The following is a 27,971-nucleotide window of genomic DNA, read 5'->3' as shown; positions in this document are numbered from 1 at the left end:
ATATCAATATGCTGAAGACCCACATAGTTTGATGCAAATTTATTGACACAAGCTTAAATTTGATAACCTATACATACAGTCAATGTACCTGTACAAACATTTCAAACAAACTGATCATGATCATGATTTAAGTACATTTGTACTGAATTCATAAATATTTATTTACAATTCCTATAATGCTATCAGACAGGAATTAGGACATTCCACTGTCCTAAGAAACTACTTTGATACATTTACACCAACAAATTTCATCACATTAAGTGAAGATTTCCTATCATTGATATTGTCCATTAAAACACAAAGTGGTGTCAAATACATGTTTACCAAACCATTGCTCCCTCATAGTACATTAATCAGTGACAATCGATTGTGTTTTGAATGACTTCAGAAGAATTCTGATGGTTCATCCATCCAGTCTAGAGCAATTCAAACACAACATTATTTCTTGGTAGAATTTCAGATAGTCGGGCAAAGAAATGCTAAAGGACTTCACATCCTCTCTGAGTTTATGTAGCTATAAGTTGAGATTGTTTCAGTCCATGTGAGTTTACTGAGCTATTAGTTGAGATTGTTCCAGTACTTTGAGACTGCTCGAGTCTCTTGTGAGTTCACTAAGATTTAAACTGAGGTTGTTTCAGCCCCCTGTAATTTAACCCAGCTACAGGTTGAGATTGTTCCAGTTGTTTGTGAGTTTTCAGAGATACAGTTTGAGATTGTTTCAATTCCTGGGAGTTTACGGAGTTACAGGTTGAGATTGGCCATGATGTGTTGGACGGCCGGGAACAGGATACACTCGGCGCTCTGGGGGTGGTAGAAGTTCTGGAGCAGCTGTGAGACGGCCATGTAGGCGGGGGTCTGTGGCTGACCCCTGACCGGCTCCATGTGTTGGATGGTGTTAGCGCTGATGTCGTACAGCAGGGGGACGATGATAGACTGAGGGTCCTGTCCCGCGGGGGGCTGGATGTTGGCCCTAGTGAACTGGAGCTGGAAAAACACAAAGGGACAGTAACAGTAAAATCAACAGGAGGAATTTCAAACAACCAAAATAGCACACGTAGGGAGAAAATCATAAAAGGCATAATTAAAACAATGACAAACACATTAGGAGATAATTCTCCAAAATTACAAAAGGCATAGTCAAAACAATGACAATATTATAAGGAAATAATTCAATCAAATTACAAAAAGCCTAATTACAAAGGGCAATAATGCATAACAAAGATTTATCCATTTTTATCTTTTTACAAAGGGATATAATTATAAATTAAAAGTTGTCATGTATAAAGTTCTAAAGTTAATGTATATTATTCCTGAAACTTAAATTTTTATAATCATATATAAATATATATATATATCATAGGCGTCGGAACCGGGGGGGCAAGTTAGACCTAACCATTAGGCACATAGCAGAATTGAGGGTTCAGCCCCCCCTTTTTTTTCGCAGGAAACATGATTGTTCCGTAATGTATGTTTGAAAGAGTGAGAAGTTGGAGTCAAAGGCATATGCTCCCCCCCCCCCCCCCCCAGATTAGGATTTTCATGATTTGGGAAAAAAATAATGTTATGACCGGAAAAATTTTTTGTTTTGGAAGTATAGGATTACTCCCCCCCCCCCCCCCCCCCCCCCTCCCACGGATTAGGATTTTCATGATTTTGAGAATTAGGTTTTTTTCTCTCAATATTTCTGAGGATCAGTCTAGCCCCCTCACTTTCAATTTGCTTCTGACACCAGTGTATATATCAATTCATTCTTAATATCTAAAACGCTGTGGATGTGTTCAGAGATTAAATAGCTACACAGAAACAAAGTATGAACAAGACGAGTGGTCCACTGATCAATAGTGCCATACCATGAGCAGCATCTTGATCTGTTTGTTCTTGGCTACAGCAGCGGTTCCGGCTGGGGCCACAAAGGCGGCGTGAGGTGGGACGGTCAGGCACCACTGCATGGACCACTTCATGTTACCGGACTGGTTCGGACCCATCTACAAATAGTACAATGTAGTTCACAGCGGGATGAACTCACAGTCATCAACTTAAAGTCTAGTAAAAAGCATATCATACTGTATGTTTTGTATTAATTTGATAGCAGAATCTCAGAAATCATTAAAGTTAAAGAGAGGACAGTGAAATCAATGCATTTTTCCTGCATATAAAATAATTACCAGCTCCAGTCTCATCATCTGTACACAGTCTTTGAGGATCCTGATGGGAGTATCTAGAATTCTACAGAACGCTCTCAGTGCGTTCACTTTGTAGGGCGGGCAAGCAACCTGTACAAAAATCACAAAGAAACCTCTCAGTCTCACAATTCATGGATAACAATTAAACAATAAAATTCATGATCATACCAACATCTTTATTTCACAAAGGTGTACTGTAAAACTGATATAATTTGGAGGTAAACCATTCAATATGACATGTTGATATTATGACATTCACTGAACATATTCTATGAAAAGTTACCTTGGAATCAAAGTACTGCTGAATAATGTTTAACACCTCCACGCTCCACTGATCTCTGTGTTCTATAAACAGACAAAACAATCAAGTAAAACAATATTCAGATCACTTGCACTCAAAATATAAAATATTGTATCAAAATGCCAGGAAATACATGAAGTTTCATGGTTAAAAATGATCCTAAAGGCAAATACACAATTTGCCTAATTCATGTAGTGACTGTGTAAGTGTTGAGGGAGGGGGAAATAATAGATTTGGGGGGGGGGGGGGGGTTGGGGGGGGGGGGGGGGGGGGGGTTTATAACGTGGTTCATTTTATTTGTTTGGGGGGGGGAGGGTAGAGGAGGGGGTTAGTTACCTGGTACAGATTGGATGATTTTCTAAAAGGGTGGGTTGTTGTTGTTTTTTTTTGGGGGGTTTTTTGTATTGTTCTGGGTTTTTTTTTTTTTTTGTTTTTTTTTTTTGGGGGGGGGGGGGGGGGGGAGGGTAGAGGAAGGGGTTAGTTACCTGGTACAGGTTGGACATTCATGTGGAGACTCTGCAGGTTGTTGCTGAAGGTCACATGGAACTGGAGGGTCTCGACTTTGAATGAGGTGATGTTTGGGTCTGTGGAGCGTAATGGAGTCAGCTACAAAAAGGTCAAGGTCACACATTGTTTATATGTTTACATCGATATGAAAACAGTTAAAAAGTTGTTTTTTATAATTTCTAATTTTCTATCAATGATTAATAACATATCACATTCCCCATTTTGTAAGTTGAGTAATAAACATCATAAACCTGATATTAATATTTGATTCATCTTTTTTTTAAGCGTAATTTCAAGTATACATCATTTTAACAATTGTAATAATGTTATCTGGAATATGAACTGGATTGGCGTAATTAAATTATCTGGGAAGCCCATTGGTCAGAACGGGATTTGATCATATGACCAACCAAGTTCATATCCTAGTGATCTCTTGACATGCTCCTTTAAGAATGACTAATTATTTCTGATTCAAGTTATGAAGCATGATCTTTCTCACAGATGAACATCTTAAAAATAATAATCAGAATTTTTTTTTGGTGTGTTTTAAAATAAAGACTCTGTACAAGTCAACTTCTGCAAGGTAAAGTGGATTTTGTCGAATTTGTTTTATATTATATACAATACACTTGAGCAAGGGTTCAACCCTGATTTATTGACTACTGCTGGTTCATAAAAACTTTTCAATGATGACTCAGACTGAGTAAGTCATGACTTACCGACTCGGACTGAATAAGTCGAGGTAGATTCCTCCTCAGGTACACACTTCCCAGAAACCTCTCCAGCGGGGACAACGACACAGTGTACGGGAGGCCCTGAGGTCGATTCGGGGTCAGGAGGGTGTCAAATGCATCATGGGAAAGAAGGGTTGGAATGGAGGCAGCCCAAGCTCGCTGTGGCAGCATTCTTGTTGTGTGGCTTATCACTTGGAGAGGAAATTTGAATGAACTTTTCAAGATCTTTTTCATTTTGCAATAGGTCTTCATTTTAGATTAAATTGTCAAGGATAACTGAATATCAAAGACAGGATCAATATATTTTTGTAAGGACTTCTTAATACTGCATGGTTTTAAACTATTTATTTGTGTTTTATGAGTAGAGCAACATAATTTGATCTTCTACTACATGTACTTATATTAAAGAAAGTCTTCATTTTACGACCAATATATATAATTGTTTATTAAGGATTACATATAAAAGATATCTATGAGTATTTCTTTGTTGTAGGTTTTGTAACATTAACAAAAAATTTCCATTTTACAACAATTTACCAAGGATAAGATACAAAGACATCAAGAGAGATTTTTATACAGAATTTGAAGTCATTTTTACATCGTAATAAAGGTATTAGACAGACAGATTCCTGGGAGCACTTCTTACTTGCAGCTTTGCTGTGATCCCCGTCCTTGGCCTGTGTCTGCGGGGAGTGGAGGGCGGGGTTTCCCGGTGAGTGGGCAGTGTGTCGTGAGGCCGGGGAGGGGCCAGCCACTGAGGGGGAGTTAGGCCAGTTCCTCTGTACAGGGGATGGCATGGCAAGGCTAGCACTTGTGAATGGGGACCCCACGTCCAGGCCTGGTGAAGGAGGAATCACAAAGCTCATTAAAACACCATTAATATCAACCATTGGAAATCATGGTAGCTTAAGTTTTGTGTATTTTTTGAGCCCCTTAACTACAGATTCATTTCCTGAATGAATTGTGAAATACCATAGAAATTATCATATATATTCATATTACAAGTAAATTCACAAAATTTACATCCCACTGAATCCACAGAAAGAGCAACAATCCACAAAAATTGGCCCATGCATATTCAGGGCTCACACTGGCTCAAAATTTTGTGTCGCAACCTTTCGCGTAATACAATGTATAAGAAATCATTTTTTTCTATCATAGTGTTTATCACCATACTAGAATACTAGTTTTAGATCCTACATGTACATATTATATGCATACCTAAAACTACCATTTTATTATTAAATTATTACAAATATTTATAGAAATGTAATTAATTATGGATCTATATGGTTGTGAATATTGACATATTGTGACAAGTGTAGAGCATTTTAGATCTTTTTAGAAAATTAATATTATACAGATTTCATCTTTTTATTTGTTTTCCTATGATTAAATTTATTTTAAAAAATAGAGCAAGAGAAGAGGTCAAATTTGCTGTATTGTAATATTATTCAATCCAAAAACATGATTGTTATTGCATCTACTTGTCTTGTTAATTGGCGTTTGAACATCATCTCTAAGTAGATATACATGTATGTAGTTTGTGTTAATTTCGGGAACAGAGGAAATTCTGACTGAAGATGGCTAAAGGCTAAGATTGTGATTTACAGTCAAAATTATCATTCCAAATTATATTTCTTTTGTTTCAAATAATTATTAATTAAACTGTGACATTCTAGCTAAATTTAAACGTAGAAATTCCAAGTTTGCTACATAATTCTATTTATAGACTTCCCTTACGATGTCAGAATTTGTAGTCTAAACAGCGTGTCAAAAAAAGTTACATAACGATTTAAATTAAGCAATTTTGATCAACCATATATCATATCTTAAACTAGTTACACTTTTTGAAAATATTTATTTTGTTTCATGCAGTTTTTTGGTGTCCGTATCCACAAGCTTTGTGGAATGACGATCGCATTGTAAGCTTAGTTGATGAAAGCATTAGATATGCCGGTGGTTAATTACAAATCCACCTATCTGCAATAAGGTGTGAAAATAACCTATCATTTTTTAAAGACAGTTGAGTATACCCCGCTTACAGATGGCTTCCTCCGTTTACCTGTGTCATTGTCTTAAATCAGTCAAGCGTAAAGTCCAGCTACAGACTGTCGCTTGGAAGAGATTATGCAATCAAAACAAAAGACTAGGTGATTTTCACTGAAATCTGGGTGTCGCATTTGACTAAAAACTGTCGCATTTAATTCTGAAAAATCGCAAAAAGCGACAAATGCGATGGGCAGCATGAGCCCTGATATTTTGATGATTTTCCCTGTTAAGAGTAGTTCCTTTTATTAGTGAATATCATACTGACTGTTTCTTACCCTGTGGCCCCATGAATCCTGAGGCGGGACTTGGCATGTGAATTCCAAGCGACTGGGGGGAGGGGGCTGGGACAAAAGCACTGGATCCCGGGGAGGGAACATGGAGCTGTGGGTTACCAGGCGACCCGACGTTAAGCAGGGTCCCTGGGGAGGGAGTACCTATCAGCGCTGTGGAGGGTGAGGGGGTCACCTGGAACAGCCATCAAAACATAAAATTCAGTAAATTTCATTGAAAAAACAGTACAATGAATTTTTTTTATTATTCATATTTCATGCATCTAAATACATGAATATGTATTTTAAGTAGATATGCATGTACTACATTTAATGAATTTTCAATACCGCGGTTGACATACATGTACTTATTAGGTAAATATATGAAATCATGTATTAATCAAGATATAATGTACAATCATGTAGCTATGTTTAATAAATTAATTTTAATATTTCCTAGATATTTCATGGATACATCATTCATTGAACAGTCACAATAAAGGAAGAAAACAAGGTTGTTTCTAACTTTCATAAAATAAAAGTGCATTAAACATATATGTACTATGCTAGCATAAAGTTATGTATGATTTTATATTTTAGCATTAAAATATTGAATCATTATATTTCATTAAAGGGGTAGGGGGCTTATCAATTTGTTAAATGTACATGTATCTTTTGATACTTTAGCTTCACAATTTTTTTAAATAAACTTTAAGACGTCAAAATTTTCAAATGTTCACAATTCCATCATTGATCTGTACTGGTACAAAACACTCAAAGATTTCTGAACACATTTTTCATACAGAAACAAAGACACACCATAAAGTAAATATGCTTACCCCGGACATTCTGGCAGCACTAGGGGAGGCGGGGGTGTGGGGGTTGGAGGGAGGGGTCATCGGGAACCTTAGACCGGTCTCCCCCCGCTGTCTGGAGGCAGGGGACCCCGTGGAGGGGGTCTGGGAGGACAGGCTAAAGATGTCGATGGAGTCCATCGGGGAGGGGGGGTTGTCGTCCTCTGTGGTGGACATTCTGTGGGTGTGTCTGCCCGTGATGGCATCATCCACGTACTTGTTCAGGAAATGCTGAAATAGATCAAACAAATGTTTAAGTGAAAATCATTCTGTGACCTAAGACTGAGTACAGTGGTTTCTCAAGTACTTTGTATGACCTATCAAACTCTGTATTTGTTGGGCATCAGTATTTTGGATTTCAATGATGAGTGGATCCACAATACATGTATAAAATGATCATCAAAGTTAAATATTTTGTAACAATTTGTTTTTTAAAAAATTATTGGTCAAAAGTTTTTGTATGCTCAAAATTGTGTTTTACAAACCCATGCAATTCGATGCCCATGATGATTAATGAAACCACAGAAGGACAATTATGAATTTCATGTTTTTTCAACAAAAGAGTACTGTTTGCTAAGTATATATCATTTTTTAAGATAATTTGTTGAGGTAACACAAATTTAATTATAATTTTGTAAATTTACAAATTATCATTAATTTTGTAAACTGTAGAATATCAACACACGAACGGCAAACCTTGAACATGGAGGTGGGGCTAAATCCATCCACTGCCTTACTGTTATCAAACAGACTGTAGGCCCCGTCTCTAACGGAAACAATCTTGTTGCTACGGAAATGTACATCAATACAAGAGCTGATAAAATGTCAAGGACAAATCTCTATGAAAAAAATTGGGATATTTTATTTTTGGGGGGAGGTGGGGGGTGGGGTATTCATTTATTGTACCGTAATGTATCGTGTATAATACGCACTCGTGTATAATACGCACCCCCCAAAGTTGACCAAAAAATAGCGAAAAAACAGCAGGTCCTATGTATAACACGCACCCAAATAATGGCGAAATCAACGGCCGCAATTTCCCCCAACACAATCGATGTTTCATGATAATTTTATAATCCATGCGCAATTTCTTTAATTTTGTGATCGGAACATAGCACAATGATGAAAATCGACGGCCGCCATTTTTCCAAATAACTATCGATGTTTAATGATAATTTTATAACCCAAGCGCAATTACTGTAATTTCGTGATCGGAACATTGCCCAAGCGATATTAGAGTCAAAGTTCTTACAATTTTACTTAAAAAGGACGGCATGATTTACATGGGCGGTATCAAATATCATTAGACACTTCGTAAAACAGTGGAAAAGTTGAAGATCATCATACGTAGGGAAGAACGGCAACCGAGCTTAAAAGTTATAATGTTTGCAGATATAAACCAAAACAACATCAAAAGAAATGATTTAATTGATTAATTATAGTCAAACTCATTGATTGTTGTTAAATAAACATTCTGAAGAAACGTATGTATGTCGTATATCGTCATTATCAAGTCGTACAAATGATCGATGTATTTTTAGCAGTGTCTTTGTAAAGCAATAACGTTTAACTGCATAACTGGACACGAAGTAATCAAGTTTAATAAAATCAGAATAATCGCTAATCTTCATGCACTTGAAAACACCCTGTGAAGTCCGACACAAGACAGGTGCATGCTTCTGACACCGGAAATTGTTAAACAAACATTGACAACGCACCGAGTCAACAGGTGATTGCTTACGTAATGGCGAATACACTGGCGATATTTAAACTTGTTTGATGCAAGAAATAGTGTTAAGAGTGGATAAATATTTCAATACGTGGAAATAAAACTAAGAATAAGGTATTTCTGATGCAGTAAATTTAGTATTTAGTATACACTCGTACAACTTGCATAACGCGCTATATCAGCAGAAAATATACACTCATACAACTTGCATAACACGCTATATCGGCAGTCACGTCTCCCGAGGTATTAAGAATCACGGCTTGAAAAAATGGGGTAAAATTTTAGTCCTATGTATAACACGCACCCCCCACTTTTGATCAAATTTTGGCTGAAAAAAAGTGCGTATTATACACGCGACATTACGGTAACCGTTTTGGTTTTTTTTTACATGTTTTATATAAGTATTATTAGATTTTAAAGTGAAGTGAATCTTCAAGAAAATTTGCTAATTTTGTTCATACCTTTCATGAAAATTTCAAACACACACAGACATTGTGCAAAATCATTGATAAGAAAGGATACATGTTTCTGAATGCGATCCGTACGTGTGTGGTGGACTGTGGAATCACAGTAAAGCTCTGCATGGGCTGCTTCGTATTCTGTACATAAAAGAAAAACCTATCAACCTCATAAAAAATTATTAAACAATTGATATTTGATAGGTGGAGGACACATAACATAACAATTATATTGTTTGGTTTTTTGTAGATAAGGAGTCTCGGACAACATGACAAACAAGCTGGTCTATGGAGCTTGTTTGTTTATGTGTTTCGTTAATTTATTGTAAGCAGTAAACACTAACCGTAGCAGCGGCTTGAACCAGAGACATGTTCAGTTTGTTGATGGACATCATTGGGGCCCAGGTCTCATGCAGAACCTAGTAAACAGATATTACAATATTACAGTAAAACATGGTTATAGTGAACACGCTTATAATGAATTGTCGCTTACAGTAGACGAGTGTGGGGATTTACCTGACAGATCTGGGCCAGGGAGCGGGTGTGGTTGAGCTCCCTCTGGTACTGGGACAGGAGCACGGTGTGGGGGTTCACTGTTGATGAATTACCCACAGTTCCTAGCGATACATTGAACTGTTTGGCATCCCCCTTCCACTGAATGTTTATCTACAAATACATAAACAAGTCAGATATGATGCATCGTAGTGTGGAAACCTTCTCATTTTCAATCTTCTTCTAAAGCATATTGCTGCTATTTGAAATGGTTATCTGAAATTTTTAATAATAATTAATAAATTTTAATATTCTTTAATTAGCAAATTTGATGATATCATACCAGACTTGTTTGGTTGGGTCCATATATCATTGAGAGTTTACGATAGTCATATGAGTATATTTCTACAGTGTTTCTGAGCTCTGTTCTGACATCTGAAATTACAGAAAAATTCATCATGCATAAGATCTTTGGTCATATTAAAACCTGTCTTCAATTCTTCATTAAAGTTGAAACCTTAATTACAGTTTCATTAATTTTAATACAAACGTGAGTTTACATGTTACTAGACAGTTAAAAAATAAATGTTTATGATTTGAAGATTGACAGCAGCTACAAAGGCCCTAACATGCAAATTTTCAAATTGTAAGACTAGAAGCATAAAACATCTGATCATCTCTAAGAATTATACAAACCTGAGAACATTTCTCTACTGATCATACCTGAGTGCATTTCTCTACTGATCATACCTGAGTGCATTTCTCTACTGATCATACCTGAGTACATTTGGGCGAACTCGTGGACAATGCTGTACAGGTGACAGATCCCTGCCCACTCGTCCAGGATGTCCTTGACCACCTTCTTAAGGTTGTCAATGTTGAGCTCCATCATGATGTGGACTCGCTGTACTGGACCTACAGGAGCATTTAACACAAAGTTTAATTTATTTCACAATAGTATTTCCATACCGTTTTCAACAGAGAAATATGGGAATTGATCTACATGTACATATATGACATTGTCATAATGAAATATTCACATTATTAATTTTGCAAATATGTTTCCTTATATGAACCTTTAAAAAGTTCACCAGGATATGATGTTGGTTGGTACATGATCAAATCTACTGAGAAGCCCTTAGGGCTTCACAGAATTTGATCATGTGACCAACGAACTTTTTATCCCGGTGAACTTTTTAAATTGCTGTTCATTTCTTAAATAGATAGAAAACTAAATGTTACTGATGATGCTGTGCTTTAAAAAGATATTCTTATTTCAGTGATACATGTATATGTAAATAATTTTAAAAGAAAAACAAAAAACTTCTAGCTGATATAAAAGATATTTTCTTTTCTCCATACCTTGCTCTTTCTTATTGGAACTTTCTAAAACAGGCTTAGAAAACAGAAACTGAAAGAAGAAGAAATTGAATCATGAGTTATGAATAGTTGATTAAACACATGTAAATGACTATTCATGTTTTCCATTAAAAAGTCAAAAAAATAAAAAGCTCATCTAGAAGAAAGAAGAAATTCTTTATTCATTTCATTTTAAAAGCTTCTGTTCTAACAGTTTTTTTCCTGATAGTTCTAAACTACAGCTTTTCAAAGACATTTTCTATTTCTTATCTCCACCAATAAATTTTGAATGGACTATTTTGTTTAATATTTTACGATTCAGCTTTTGATTGGTGGATTATTCCACTGACCTCTACAATCCAGTTTCTCATTGGTTTACTCAGGATTCTGACTTTGAGTGACAGGAGCAGGTTGTTGATTTTTGTACACATTTCTTCACTAAGGCCATCCACATCAGGCATGCTGAAAATTCAAACAGCTTTCACATAAATCATCAGTGTCAGTTTGATTACAAACATGTACATGTCAATGTATTATGCTTTCATGCCTTAACAAATACATGTATATGTATTATGGGTTCATGCTTTAACAAAGTTATACATCTAAAATCTCCTTTCCCTGAACATTGCCATGGTAATAGAAACATCAAGATAGATGAAACAAATCATTCATCAAACATTATATCCAATGGCATATTTTCTGTCATAAATTCTTTTTTGTAAGCCTTAGAGGTGCAAAAGATACTCAAAATGTCATTTCAACATTCAATTTCATGTTTACACATTGTCAAATGAAATTTATTACACGGTTGATATTCCTGCAACCATAATAATAATACATGTAGTTTTATAAACATTTACATTTTATGCTAGGAAAGAGAGACACTGTCACAGTTTACCAGAGGAAAGAGACAGTTTACCCAATGATAGGGAGATATTTTACTTTATGATAAAGATATCTTAAATGAAGATGAGGTGGTTTACCCGGGGATGGAAAAATATACAGTGCCTAACATGTATTACCTAAGGATGGAGAGATAGATTACCTGAGGATAGAGATAGATTACCTGAAGATAGAGAGATAGATTACCTGAGGATAGAGAGATAGATACCTGAGGATAGAGAGACAGAAGCAGGTTCCCTCACAGTCGGCCTGTACTCCATTATGCACCACTCCATTCTTCTCAAACTAAATCAAAGCACATTGATTAAGTAAACTTGTATGATCAGTGCTCAGTGATTTGAGCAATCCTAGCTACATTGAGTATGATGGTGACAGTCTAACAATGGAAATTAATCGAAAGTCTCTTTCAAATTAACATGGCACATTTTCAAAACACAAAACTAAGAAAAAGAAAATAAAACATTATAAAGTGCTTAAATTAAGTAAAAAAAAAATAAAATCTCAGAATACTTCAAGAATGATACTGATAAAGCCTTTTACCTCTAGCCCCAGGTTGACCAGAGGGATCCTCTCCTCACAACTTGCCAGGATGTAGGCCAGCTCGGGAGTGAAGTACGGCTGTCCTTTGGTTTTCTTGACTGCCGGCTCTCGTAGTTCTCCCAGCATGATCTGATGGAAACAAACATTATAAATGATCAAAACCTCTAAAGTTCTACAGAGCAAACAAACATTATAAACAATCAAAACCTCGTAAGTTCTAGAGTACAAGGAGAAGTGTGTAAATATTGCCAATCAGCACAGCTCTAGTCTAAATGCTTTGTCCAATAAAATTAATGATGATGGAATAACAAAGCATCCATAGGCTAGGTCAACTGCTGTTAACAGGTACAACTTCATGCATGTCAGTTTTACATCAAATGCAAAAAAGCATTATGAATTATATTGATCATTTGGATCATCAGTATGATAAGAAAAGGTGTATACTTGTAAATATAAATAATATCTTAAATTCATGTGGATTTGGAACAAGTACCTTTCTTTTTCTTCTCTTGCTTTCTATATTGCTTTGTTCTTGCTCATCTACAATAAAACACATTTCTTGAGTAACATGCATTGCTTGTTTTTTTCAGTGACATCATTATGAACCATTATAATCTACTGTGGCTTTGTCAATACTAGTTTAACACATATATAAATAGATTTTGTTGTTGAGATGATCAACAAAATTATATGTGATTTAATTGATGTGAAATTTCTAATAACAAATTCCATTGGTAACATGGCTTTTTTCACAGATTTACACATCCTTGAAACTGTGCTTTTCATTCAATCCATAAAAATTTATGCCCTCGGATATTAATGAAACTAGAAAACTGACCAGTCAGGAAGGGCCCCGCTATGACAATTAATATAGAGAAGTGAAAAAAACTTTGAATTCCATCCTCTTTATATTAACAATGATGAACTAGAAAACTGACCAGTCAGGAAGGGCCCCGCTATGCCAATTAAAAAAGAGAAGTGAAAAAAACTTTGAATTCCATCCTCTTTATATTAACAATGATGAAAAATAAATGCCCGCCAGAAGATGTAAAGAACTGGAATATATAAGATCTCGTGATTTGTAGTTGGATATGATTTTCATCCAACAATTAAAGTGTTTTTTCTTGAGCCTTAGTGAGGGGATAAAACACACAAGTTGGATAAAAATCATATTATACTACAAATCATATGAGATTCTATTTATCCCATGTTTTATACACCGCAATCAATGTTTACACTGTTTATAAAACTCTACATTATTTTACTTCATTATGCCTAGGCAAATCCCATTGTAAAGTCACAACTGTGGGATATCAAAAAAATATCCAATGAGTCATATCCACGGGATAAAGTGGGTTAACATGGGATGAAATAAAATTTGTTAAAAAAACAAAGAATTGATACCAATGCAATGATACCTAGGCTTTGCCTCTATTCAATAAATTATTATAAATCATTGTGTTTGGTATTTTAACCAAAATAAAATATGAATATTATATTTTGAATCCATATTTCAAAGAATGTACACAATACTACACATCATTCAAAATTGACCTTAACTTCAAAACAAAGTTCATTTGCAGACACAGGCAGTGCAGTAATTAATCTCAATGTGACAGATAAAGATAAAGCTTAGGATTTTCTTCCTGTGGAAGGTTAATTAAAGGACAAAGGACAAATATTGCACAGCCTTCCATGTATACAATGGTAACATTCTCAGCAGTTATCTCTCTTTGACCATTCATTCTCAGCAGTTATCTCTCTTTGCCCATTCATCTTATGCATAGTTAGGAATCTACCCCATCACCCCAGCTCCAAACCAGAAGACATAGAGAACCAAACTTAGCATCAAAATATGTATTTCTGCCTACTGAACTACCATACCAAATTTGAACTTGATTGGGCAACCATAAAAAAAGTTATTAGAAAAAAACAGGAAATTTGTGGACTGAAGAGTGACAGACGGACGGACAGAAGGACGGACGGACAGAGTGATTACTATAGGGCACCCGCAAATCCTTGCGGGGCCCTAAAAATAAATGCCCAGCATAAGATGTAAAGAACTGCAATATATATAAGGTGGTAAAAAAAAAAAATGAAAATTATAAGTAACAACTGTATTTTTAAAATTTCAAGATAATTCCTAAATGTCCAAAAACTCTAAATAGTAACCTTGTATCTGCATAAAACAGGGATAACCTCATGTCTTCTAAAAAACTTAATTAAATGTGTATTTAAAAAAGATTTACACAGGTGTTTTATAAAATGCAATCCTTCAGTGAATGCAAATACATTGTATCACCCAGGGTTGGCCTCAACTTCAAAACAAAATCAGTTGCAGACAAAGGTGTTCATTAATCTTCATATGACATATAGAGATCAGCCTCTAAATTTTCTGCAGCAGGCAAGATAATTAATCCCAGGGGATTAATTGTTCTGCTCTCTCATCCTTTTCTTCTAAATTTACAATAAGATTTTTTTTTTCAGAAATGACAGAATGGGGTTATTATCTGATTACATGTTAAAATTAACAGCATTAAGGCAGAAAAAAAATAAAATAAATAATTAAAAATAAAATAGTGAAAAAGGATATCTTAATATATATCTTGATTTTAGAATTCAATAATTTAATTCTGGTTGTAACGCGCTTTCTGATTGGCTAAAATTATTTAAGCCAAGAATAAAGAATGTTGCCTACGTCATAGTAAGACTAACGTCAAAAACGTATCAATACGCCTGACGTTACGTTTGAATTTTGTACAATTTTACGTCATTTTAAAGGTCAAATGACCGTTTTTATCTACAATGAAGAGTAAAAAAAATTAAATTATAAGCAATGAATTCAATAGTTATTAGTTTTATACGATATAAAATGGTTTGGAACAGTTTACGCTTTTTTATAAACCGCTTTGCGGTTTATAAAGCGTAAACTGCCCCAAACCATTTTATATCGTATAAAACAAATAACTATTGAATTTATTCCTTAAATAAATTATCATAAATCATTGTGTACAGTATTTTAACCAAAATAAAGTATGAATATTATATTTTAAATCCATATTTCAAAGAATGTACACAATACTACACATCATTCAAAATTGACCTTAACTTCAAAACAAAGTTCATTTGCAGACACAGGCAGTGCAGTAATTAATCTCAATGTGACAGATGAAGATAAAGCTTAGGATTTTCTTCCTGTGGAAGGTTAATTAATCCCAAAGGACAAATATTGCACAGCCTTCCAAGTATACAATGGTAACATTCTCAGCAGTTATCTCTCTTTTCCTATTCATTCTTATGCATAGTTAAAGAATCTACCCCATCACCCCAGCTCCAAACCAGAAGACATAGAGAACCAAACTTAGCATAAAAAAATGTATTTCTGCCTACTGAACTACCATACCAAATTTGAACTTGATTGGGCAACCGTAAAAAAAGTTATTAGAAAAAAACAGAAAATTTGTGGACAGAAGAGTGACAGACGGACGGACAGAAGGACGGACGGACAGAGTGATTACTATAGGGCACCCGCAAATCCTTGCGGGGCCCTAATTACAGTATTATCTCATAGTAGCTTACAACAACTAGCCAACCATAGCACTTGGTGTATGGTAGTAACTTGCAATGTATGTTAAACACATCATTACAAAGCATCATAAGGTACCTACATATATCAGTCACACAGTACATCACTTTGACTACCTACCATATAGCTTGGTGTAGGGGCCGTGGATGAAGGAGTTGACATCGAGGGGGATGAGACGTCCCGCCCTCAGGTACAGCTTGGGGCACGGGTCCTCGCTGATGTCTATCTCTGAGCCGTCTGAAGTGCACTGCGTGGTGTCCAGGAGGTGGTACTGGTAGTCCACAGTGGTGTCTCCCTCTACCAGCTCCACTACCTGAAATCACATCAGGCAATGTTACTCGTGTCATGATTGTAATTTATCTAGTCTCACTGTTCAAATATTAGTCTTACTTAGCCTCACTTTCTTCAATTGAAAATCAAAATTATTTTGTGATCTCATAATGAAATACATGTAAAATAAAAAAAACAATACGTTGTCATCTATTAAAACATGTTTTGTAAAAACCTGGAACACATCCAATCCAAAATCTAACAAATTACTCTAAACAATATGGCAATTATCCAGAAGAAAGTTCCCTTTCTTGTCGTTGATATACCTTAATCCCCTACAATAACTCAAAGCAAATCAATTCTATCATTATTGGGATAAACTCACTAGGTAGAAGGCGGACTGTTTGGGAACCCTGATGTAGAGGCGGGACTTGCTTAACTTTTCCAGCGGGTGATTGGTCAGGTTGATGAATGGCAGGTGCTTCTGACAGATGGTGGGCAGGTACTGGGAGGATTTCTCACACCTCATCACACACAGCCGAAGCCTGAAACAAAATGGGCAGGGGCTTCATGTAACTTATAAAGACAGACAAAAATATTTCTCTGAAGCTTGAATCAGATAATCATACATTTTATTGATATTTTAATTTCTTAATAATAATATAAATCTTATATACAGTACCTGAGTGCCACAACCAGAGATCTTTTAGTCCGTTGGATTAACAGTAGATTCATAAATCAATCTTCACGTCTCAAGAGTTTTGATATCCAATTATAAACGAACAACTAACCACAATTACCTGAGATTCCTGACCAGTCTGTCCAGATTTTTCCGGTCACCATTCAGAGCATCTTCTAATTCATCCACCTCTTGTAAATCTACCAAAAAAATATAACATGATTAAATAGAAAACAATGCTAGGTAATGTGCATGTACATGTATTTCCTCTCTATCATTGACATTTGTTTATCTTTTCTATAAATATACCTTTGTGCCCTGCTAAGAGCCTTCACTTGGACAAAGAGGTTTGAAGACAAGTTTTTACATCTTTGACTACACAGTGCACATGCCACAGTCATCTCTGACTTAACCTTTGGGTGTCAGAACTTGGAACATTACACTTATCTCACATTGTTTTGAATGACCTCAACCTTTCACTCACATGAATTTGAACAATTCTAAGATCAGTAATATGTACTATATTAATTGATATTGATTTATTGAACCATGACCATTGGAAGTCAGTACTTGGTACTCCACACTTCACTGCTTTATTTTCAGTAACCCTAAACTCTGACATAGTTTTCTGTAACCCTAACATTTGGAGGTCAGCACTGAGTATCTCCCATTTATTTGACCAATTTTCAGTGACCCTGACCTTTGGAGGTTGGTACAGATGCCAGCAGGTTCCCCCTCTGACAGTCCACCATTACCCTCAGCTTCTCCGAGTCCATGCTGGGCTCCAACAGGGGCACATGGAGGGCGATAGGTAGGTCCCGTATCTCACCTAAAGCAAAACAGAAAGTAGACACGTTATAACAAGGAATAACATCTGGAGGGCATCAGGTTAGTCCCTTATCTCAGCTAAAGCAAAACAGAAAGAACAGTAGAATCATTTTATTTCGAGGGGGTTACTTTTCGTAGATTGTTGGTTTTTTGCTAATTTGTGAGGCTGTTATTTCTTGGATCCATCAAATTTCAGTTTCAGAAGGAAAATTCTTTCAAAATTTGTTTTCATCGAGGATGTAAATTTGTGGGGGAGGGCTACCCACGAGTACAACAAAAATTGAGCCACCATGAATTCTAACAATACCGCAGTACTTGTTACACCAAACATTTAAGAATTTATTCTTATACTTCCATCTTTTTAAATCAGACAAAAAATTCTGTACGCGTGTAATCTGGTCTCCTTTTAGTTTTGAATAAAATAGATAAGAAGCGAACTATTTTCACTTTTCAAAGCCAAACACTGATTTTTTTATACTTACAAGCTCCCTCTGTAAACCTTTGTAGATCCTTAGCTAGGTCCTGTAATGTACATTTTACACTTAAAAGTAAAAATATGTCAAAATTTCATTGTTTTTGTCAAGATTAATGCATGTTTTCTTCAAGAATCATTAAACAGATTACATACAGTTCTATTCATATAATCTACGTCTATATGTACATGTATTTGGCACGCTACCTTGAGCTTGGCGAGGCCGCGGACCTCGATGGTCTGTATGAGCAGTCTCTCCATGGACAGGTGGTTGCTCTTGATGGCCTGCCCCACCTTGCTGCTCTCCTCGGGGGACATGGACGGGAAGTGACTGATCTGTAGGGGCCGGCCATCGTCATCCTCAGCAACATGCACGCTCAGCCGGAACACTGGGGAAGGAAAGATATATACATTCAACCAAAACACTGAGAAAAGAAACAGACATTCTTAAGATCATCCCACCAAAACACAGAGTAACGGAATAGACATTGTCCCATTCAACAACAGAAAAATGGGGAACCAAAAATAGGCTCTTGCATCAATACACTAAAACACAGAGGAAAGCAATAGAGGTTCTTAAAAGTATAACAAGAGAAAGGTATTGAATGTTTACAAGTTAACACTGCTTCGATCAGGTTTTGGATTAGTTCTATTGACATTTACTGTACAGGACTATTCCATCATTTCTGTGTGTAACTAAGTACATGTATATCATTCACCCATTGACTTCCTGTGTATCAGTCATTTCTATGTGTGTGTATATTGACTTACATAGAGCATCCTGTGATCTGTCTCTTCTGTTGGGATCCCTACAATAATCAACAGTTACATGTATCAATTAGTGCAAGGGAGTAGGTCAGTCTTTGAATTATGATGAGGTTAAACATTCAGTACTGACTCATGCTTGTTTTATTGGCATTTTACATATCAACTAATAATTATTTCAATTCTCACAATCCATCTGAATCATCAATCATCAACTAGCACCAGTCAGACAGAGACAGACATTTCCAATGTGTTCTTATTTTACAACTTTTATGGATTGAGGGAAGAATTATGTCCCACATAATTATCTTCTTACAATCGACTTGAATCAATCAGTTCAGCCATCAGTTAACCTACCTCCAGTAAGACAGGGACAGACATTTGCCGATGTCGTATTTCTCCACACAGATGCTGTCCCCCATACGATCCTTGATCAGGCGCTGGGTCTGAAGAGAAGAAAATCAACTTCATGAAAGATAAATATAGCAGATTTAATCAGTTTATAAAGGAACAAAGGCATTGTGTGGAAAAAATTAATATGGTATACCTGTATCTATACATGTACATATAGCATTATTAATCAGGTTGAAACAAGATATCTGTGAGCCAATGCTCACTAGTAATACCCCCGCTCTGATGTGAATATGCAAAATAAGCAAAGTCGACATTTAACAGAAAGCTGGCATCCGATTGGTACAGAAATATATCCCACAATATGGCATGCCTAAACAAATAGTGTGTTAAAATTTCAAGCATCTGCAATAAACAGCTGCTGAGAAATCTTTGAGGAAAATTTGTTTGAAAATTTTGGCTAAAAAAAACAAAGTCATTATTTAACAGGAAGCTGACATCCGATTGATACAAAAATATATCCCACAATATGGCATGCCAAAACAAATAGTGTGTTAAAATTTCAAGCATCTGCGATATATAGCTGCTGAGAAATCTTTGAGGAAAATTTGTTTGAAAATGTTGGCTAAAAATAAACAAAGTCGTCGTTTAACAAGAAGTTGACATCCGATTGATACAAAAATATATCCCACTATATGGCATGCCTAAACAAATAATGTGTTAAAATTTCAAGCATCTGCGATAAATAGTTGCTGAGAATTCTTTGAAAAAAATTTGTTTGAAAATTTTGGCAAAAAATAAACAAAGTCGTCATTTGACAGGAAGTTGACGTCTGATTGGTACAAAAATACATCCCACGATATGGCATGCCTATACAAATACTGTGTAAAAATTTCAAGCATCTGCGATAAACAGTTGCTGAGAAATCTTTGACGGAAATTTGTTTGAAAATTTTTGCTAAAAATAAACAAAGTCGTCATTTAACAAGAAGTTGACGTTTGATTGGTACAAAAATATATCCCACAATATGGCATGCCTATACAAATACTGTGTAAAAATTTCAAGCAACTGTGATAAACAGTTGCTGAGAAATCTTTGACGAAAATTTGTTTGAAAATTTTGGTTAAAAAATAAGCAAAGTCGTCATTTAACAGGAAGTTGACGTCCGATTGGTACAAAAATATATCCCACGATAAGGCATGCCTTAACAAACACTGTGTTAAAATTTCAAGCATCTGCGATAAATAGTTGCTGAGATAAATGCGACAGAAATTTTTGTTACGGACGGACGGACAGACGGACAGATGGACGGACAGACAGACACACAAGGGTAAAACAGTATACCCCCTCTCCTTTGGAGCGGGGGTATAAATAGATTTTCTGAAGATTGTTTTAAGAAGATTTTGATTACCGGTAGGTATTCTACATCTATAAGCACATGTATGTAGATTTTCTTCCTCTCACTTTCACTCATGAATTTCAAAACATTACACATTAATTCTGGTGTTTACTATGATGTGGTGACCAGGTTCCACAACTTACCTGAGAGTATAGGACCTCCAGCTGTAGAGACAGGCAGAATGTATCTAACTACAGTTAAGATCACACCAATTATATCTTTGTGTTCAATTTAACATCTTGATTAAAATTTTCAAAAAAAATACCGGTACTTGTTTTTACAATGTTTAAAAACTCCCAAGAAAATGCCTTGACTTACTCTATTTGATTATCAAAAAAAAAAAAATTCTCGTAAGAAAAAATAATAAATGCTTCTGATTATGTCATTCAAAACTAAATATCAAATAAATAGAACTAGTAAACACATTATGTTTAAGACTATGATAAACAAGAGATGTCCAAGAAGGACTTTTACCCATATAACTGGGTCAAACAGAGAGACAGGATGACTCCTAAATACCCCAAAAAAACTGTGTTTTGGAGGGTATAAATTCCCAGTATTTTCAGAACTGACAGATACGCATCTATTTCATGGAAAACAAATTAATCTTTAAAAACAGCTCTCATTCACGAAAGGATACGTAATAATCTGTAGAGGTCATGCAGGGGTCGTTCATTGTCCATCAGCCGTGACTGGACCAGCTGGTGGATATAGTTGATCTGTAAGGAGTGAACCAGCGACTTCCCGTCTGTAACAATCAGAAAAATCAATCAATTGAAAAATACCTAAGTCTGTAGACTTGAAACAAATGTCAAATAATTTTTAAATTTTATGTAGATTCTACAAAGGGAATTACTTTTTATCAATGCAAAATTTAAACTCATAACAAAGGCAGGCAATATTAACATATTCATAATGATAATTTTATTTTTGTAACATAGATTTTCTACTAAGAAATTCAAAATAGTTGACAATCATATTCTATTTCAAAACACTAATACACCTAGCTGTTAATTAAGGAGGTTACCTAATCAATTAATTAACGATCAAATCTACCTTAAAATTTCAGAAATGATTTACGTTAATTTAATATGAACTTTCATTTTGTAAAGAAAAAATATATATTAACTTTTAAAATTTGAACATTTGTAATATTTAAATACATTGCTCATTTCTTTAAGGAAATAAATATAGTCTATAAATATTGGTCACAGCTATCAAGCCTTAAGGTCAGACGACACGTTCCTCAATTTTAGATAACTTTTTCCAGGAATTTGTTTATGGTTTACTACTACTTTGACAAGCTTTCTTGCAAAAAATCAGGGTACCTTACCAGGCATTTCTGCAAAATACTAGAGTATGCATTATCCTATATAATCTTCTTGAAAATGCACTTGAATTGCTGATATGAAAATAAATACATATACAGCACTGCGAAATTCACTGTATTAGAAAAATATCTCCGCCGAGGCGGGGCTTAGAACTGACGACCTCTAGAACCTATATGATTCTGGCAGTGAGCGGCCACGGTTCTAACCACTCGACCATCTAGACATATAACCAATTAAAAGTAAATTTTGATCATTTTTAAAGTATTTATAAAATTAATATTTTTTATTGGAACTCTTTATTACGAGGAGATACAAAAAAGATTCTCGAGGAACGTGTCGTCTGACCTTAAGTGAGCGGTAAAAGACATTCAATGAGACTTGGCTACACACCACCAGTTTCTGGATCCTCCACTAACAGAGTGATGTCCAGCAATCTCCAGGGAATCTTGGGACTGTCTCCCATCAAGGTCAAGGTTGCCTGAAAAAAAAATAATCAAAATACTGAACGTATTGCTGGGGAATTTTTTTAAACTGTGACTGGTATGCTTATGTTGTAGGAGTGTCATACAGTAAAACATGCTTACAACGAAGTGCCAGGGATGATCAATTGTTCTTATAAGCATAGTTTGTTTTATCCGTCAAGTTTACAACATGTAATATAGTCATGGGGAATAAAATCCACTTTGTTATAAGCGTCAATTCAATATAAGCGTGTTCGCTATAATCGTGTTTCAATGTACATTTTTTTAATATCACTTTCTTGTATGTTTTGACATAAGCATACATTTTGTGGACATAAACTAGCAAATCACCTTTTTTACTTTGTTCACAGCTGGTTGCATCAATATTTCAGTATGAAGTTTTCAGATATGGTATTTATTTCTAATCCAAAACATTTCACAACTGAACTTAACAAACTTTTATGAATTTTTCAAACATTACAAAAAATTTGAAAAGAGAAGTGAACTTACCTCAAATTCATGTTCAACATTAAACTTCACTCTACCATTTTCTGGAAAAAAAATGAAAAATATAAAGTGTTTGCAAAAACTGTATTGTAGTAAATATTCTATTATTTATACACTAAAGATGTTTCCAAATAGCCCTTGGATATTATTCTTCATTTAGAGGAGGAGTAAGACTGTGGCTTCCTTCAACTTTATAATTTTTGGAGCATCCAGATCAGGAGGAAGAGCTGAGATCTATAGCCACTTTGAGTTTCCTCATCTTGTTTGAACTTACCAACTTTGAGTTTCCTCATCTTGTTTGAACTTACCCAATTTGAGTGTCTTGTATGAACTTACCCACACTGAGTTTCCTCATCTTGTATGAACTTACCCACTTTGAGTTTCCTCATCCTGTATGAACTTACCCACTTTGAGTTTCCTCATCTGTGGGGGGAGATCAGTGGCCACCAGTCTATACTGTATGACCTGTGTTAACCTCTGCAGGGTCTGTCTTTTCTCTGCCGGAGTGATGGCGTCTGGTGGCACTATCTTGTCCTGTAACATAAAAAACACATGTATCACGAATTGCATGCATTCAATGCCACTTCATATTTAAAAACTTACTATAAATAACCTTTACAAATTGATTTTGATTGTTTATTTGCTATTTAGTTGTGGTTTGAAAGTACCGATATTTCATTTAGAATGTTTCATCAGCTCTTAAATTTCAGTAAAATTGTATTGACTGTGATATACACTGAAGACTTACCCTAATACAGGAGGGCAGCCTTGGATAACTTCCAAGGGTCAGCACATCTATGGCACACGGCAGTGAGAACGTTGGCAGTCTGTGGAGAGGAGCATAACAAAAGACAAGGTGAACAATTATTGAGGACATGGTGGTAACGGATCCAGGAGCAGATTATAAAGAATTGAGGATGAAGTGATAAAGAATGTAGGAGAGAGAATCTGAACGGAAACGGAATTCTCCAAAATTTTCTTCTTATGCTACTGTTTTTCTCAATAGTAAGGGTCTTACCCCACACCTCAAAAATGGTGAAAAAAAAAACTACAAGATAAGTACCTGGCATTGACCAGGGTCTCTCTGGCCATCTTAGCCAACATGTCAGCAGTCTCCACGAACCACATGGACTGCTGCTCCAGGAAATTACAGATCTCCTGTAAATAAACGCACAAAGAAATTACAGATCTCCTGTAAATAAACGCACAAAGAGCATTAGTTATTCAGTAATTTATCTCAAGATAGGGTTAAACTCTACAACATTATTTAAGCGTATAGTTATATCATGTATATGGTCACCCCAATTGATTTCAGATAAATGATATTAATGATACCTTAACATTTACTTCCTTCTTGATAAATAAAAGTAATCTATTAATGCATATAAAGAAAAAAATTCCAATGCAAAATTATTTTCAGTTCTTTTTAATACAAAGAAGATTTGTGTAGTTAATTCAGACAATTGGACTGTATCCTACTCTTACTTGTATCTGATTGGGTATTGTGAAGCAACACAATTTCTTGGAAGGCGAACTGATTGATATTTTTTTAACACAACCGCACTTTGACTAGAGCTAATACACCGTATATAATCGCCTATGAGTAAGTGTATAAACAGCCATACTTACTGAACACTTGTCCACTTTTGTGGCACTGCTTGCCCACTTGACCAGGGCCAGTAAGCGGATAAACAGCTGTCTGGTTCTGCTGGCAAACTGAACTATCTCCACTTTTCTCTCCATGTCTGTTTTACGTGGAAGCCTAAAATAAATATGTATATTTATTAATGTGTGTGGTCATCTAGTAAAAGTATTCACCTTGAGATGAATAGGTAATGAACCGATTTTACATGAATTCATTTCTGGAGGATTTAATAAAGAAAATAAAATTACGATTCATTCTGAAAAAGTGTGATAATTTAAGTTTACTATTCTGTATAATTTCTTTAAACAGACTAATAAGGCTTCAAGTTTTCACACTACCAAACTATTTAACACTGCAAACTTGTGAAGTTTGTCTAGGTTCAGCAATTAATATTAAAAGAATACCATAAATGTCAATACGTGGCCTACTTACAGTTCAGACAGCACTGATAGTTCATGGTAGGTTCTCTGTACTATGTAGTCAATGAGGGTAGCCAGGGGAATTGTTCCCCCTCCTGGGGCCCCTCCGCTCATCCCAATGTGGGGGTCAATGATTGGGGGCATCTCTGTTAATGTCTAATCATTCAAACTAAAAGATGAAATCTCATTGTCTGGAGATAAAATTTTCTCGTCATCTGGAGTAAAAAAAATATCCCTTTTGGTATACTTTATTCCATGTAAGCAATTTTTAAACCAATCAGAGTTTCATTTATATTCATGATATCAATACATATTTTTTAGCACAACAACATATTGAATGCAATGCAAATAGTGCAACCTGTTATTTCTGAATATTATTATTATCTAAATAGTTATCCATTGCATCAATCATGATATCAAAAAAGTTGAAATGCCTTAGTCTGTCCCAAGTTTTTGTTTACGTCAAACTAGACAATTTTAATATAATAAAAATACACATACCTGTAAAAAAAAAAAAAGGACAATTAAAATCGATAAAACGGAAAATATCCAAGAATCTTCATTGAAACATTTTCATTCTTCACTAGGAAAAATTCACACAAATAAAAACAGATTTCTTACAGAGATTCATAATCATTATGGTGTTGGCATTGGTTTAATTACCTCGGACAATTTTTTAATGTTATCATTTGGATACTATAATGTCTGTTGTAATTCAAAATCCCCGAAGACAATTTTTTATTTTTTAGCCATGAATTAAAATTTGATAAGCCTGACTCAGTCTTCAGGAGTACGTTTCAACAAAGAAATCTTGAAAGTTTTTTTCTCTTTTAAATAAACATCCTTTGAACCCTGAGGTATTAAAAATGTTGAGTAAAAAAGCAAATTTTAAATGTGAATTCAGGATACCTTGGGACACACTGTCAACCGGTCCAGCACAATTTCTTAATTTAGCTATATAGCTTGAAAAAGCTATATAGCTTATTAAAGCTATTTAGAAAAGCTTGATTAAGCTATTTATATGCTGTTTTTCACAAAAATGTTAATTATCAGAAATATACAAAAAAATGTATTTATACCATAAACCAATCAAAAAGCAATTCTGATCAAAATTAGTTTTAACACTACTGCTTTTAAAACTTTTAAACAAAAAATATATTTCTATTGTTTGGGTAACTGTCCATCACCTTATGTGCATTGAAGCATGGATAAATATGATTTCCGCTACTTAGTGCTGAATTATTACCAATCAATTATCTTGTTTTCCATAACTGGCCTTCTTCATATTTCATTCAAGATGTACCCGTGAGGTCGTGAATCAATTTCCCCAAAACTTTAAAAACTTTAAGTGCAAAGTCTATGAAAAAGTCACAAATTGATAAGTAATCTTTACATACATTGTTTACAGATCAGTTCAAAGTTGAAAACTATCACTGCACTGAAGTCGGATTTTGTTTATATGTATACGAAAAAAAATACACATCTTAGAAAAATGTATCACAAAATATATAAATCAAGCTATTCTAAATAGCTTTATTAAGCTATAACGCTGAATCAGGAGGTTGTACTGGACCACAGGAGTCGGCAATCTTATCAATAAATAATACCTAGAGTCAAAATAAGTAAAAACCCAGCCATGAGCTTCGCTCATTGATAAGACTGCCGACTACTGTGACTGGACCTGGTCAACAGGTGAAGGAGTACACTGCACTTCTGTTAAAAATTACAAGATAAACAATATTGCTGATCTACCCATGTCTTATTTAAAATTTTCAAAAGTTTCTCTGAAATAATTTTCTTGAGTTTGATTTTTTTCACTGAAACTCATACATAAAAATCTACAAATAAAGAAAATAGAGCCTTCAACAGTGTCCAACATCCAGTAAACAGGGTAAAGTACTGGTGTCCATTACCCGCGGATATACATACGTAATTTTTAATATATTGGGTTGAAATCTACAAAATTATATCGCTAAGTCTTTTGTTAACATCCATACCAATCAGAGATCCATTATGACAATGTTGTTCACAAATTATACAGTCAAATCAGAAAATGCGGCAATACACAACGCCATTTTAGAATTGGAGTTATCTGCCCTTTCTGACGTTGATTTATTAGACAGTGCGTTCGAAATTTATTCGTCCACGGTCCTGAGTTGAGTCTGATTCGTTGCGACACAATATTGACTGTCACCAAAACGTATTAACTACAAAATGGTTGGTGCTTTTTTAGTTTAAATGTAGTTTTGAAATTCATATTTGAAATTCTGAGATAAATAAATCTAATGAATAATCAGGTGGCCACATAGTCCAATAATTAACATAAAATTTAATATACATGTGCAAACATTAACAGTTTCAGATGGACTGTTCAAGTTGAAAAAAAGAGCATTGTATGCATATTTCAGATTCAATACAGTTATTTCTTTTTTCAGAAAATGTCGATATTTTGTGTATCTTAATTTCATATAGTTTATAGATAAAAGTAAAATTGACAAAGCATTTCTTGATCAAAATAAAACAAAAAAATAACCCTAAGGGCCATTTGTTAATATACAAATTTGATTAAAAGTATATACAATCATATACATTGCGTATCTGGGCTTAAAATTTTTTTATGAAGTTAATCGCACATAATGCATTAATCCTTAAAAAAAATGTTTGGAATTGCCGCATGGGGATTTTTATACCCAGGAGAAAGGGATTTTTTTTTTAACTGGAGGGCAAACTTAACAAAAATTGGTAAAAAAAAAAATTTAAATCTCCAAAAACATAGGACATTAAATGTTGTTTTTTTTCCCATGTCATTTTCTCTGGAATAAAAGAAGGAAACACACAAGAGATTTGCAAAAAAAAAAAATAACATCACCATAAAAC

At 34.9% G+C, this 27,971-nt stretch overlaps 1 protein-coding gene across 1 annotated transcript; it reads right to left on the bottom strand.

Annotated features, from left to right (window-relative positions):
• Nucleotides 1-67: 67 nt before the first annotated feature.
• LOC128184249 (mediator of RNA polymerase II transcription subunit 14-like) lies at nt 68-27,193 on the bottom strand. The gene is made up of 38 exons (XM_052853669.1): nt 27,092-27,193; nt 25,108-25,309; nt 24,660-24,792; nt 24,094-24,188; nt 23,779-23,857; nt 23,435-23,564; nt 23,034-23,074; nt 22,453-22,540; nt 21,372-21,479; nt 20,875-20,918; nt 19,339-19,427; nt 18,988-19,025; nt 18,424-18,605; nt 18,227-18,266; nt 17,617-17,745; nt 17,038-17,116; nt 16,623-16,782; nt 16,088-16,280; nt 12,875-12,921; nt 12,382-12,510; nt 12,050-12,126; nt 11,289-11,400; nt 10,942-10,990; nt 10,357-10,494; nt 9,923-10,014; nt 9,604-9,753; nt 9,432-9,506; nt 9,152-9,228; nt 7,597-7,714; nt 6,886-7,131; nt 6,053-6,242; nt 4,372-4,563; nt 3,711-3,916; nt 2,970-3,090; nt 2,467-2,528; nt 2,166-2,273; nt 1,851-1,985; nt 68-984 (listed from the first exon to the last, which is right to left on the bottom strand). The coding sequence occupies exons 2-38, from the start codon at nt 25,236-25,238 to the stop codon at nt 742-744; spliced, it is 4,326 nt and encodes a 1,441-aa protein (XP_052709629.1). The 5' UTR covers nt 25,239-25,309; nt 27,092-27,193; the 3' UTR covers nt 68-741.
• Nucleotides 27,194-27,971: the final 778 nt, after the last annotated feature.

This window comes from Crassostrea angulata, chromosome 5 (genome assembly GCF_025612915.1).
Source record: "Crassostrea angulata isolate pt1a10 chromosome 5, ASM2561291v2, whole genome shotgun sequence".
In the NCBI taxonomy this organism is placed as follows: domain Eukaryota; kingdom Metazoa; phylum Mollusca; class Bivalvia; order Ostreida; family Ostreidae; genus Magallana; species Magallana angulata.
Note: the sequence above shows the minus strand (reverse complement) of the source record. Positions and strands in the feature narration are given on the sequence as shown.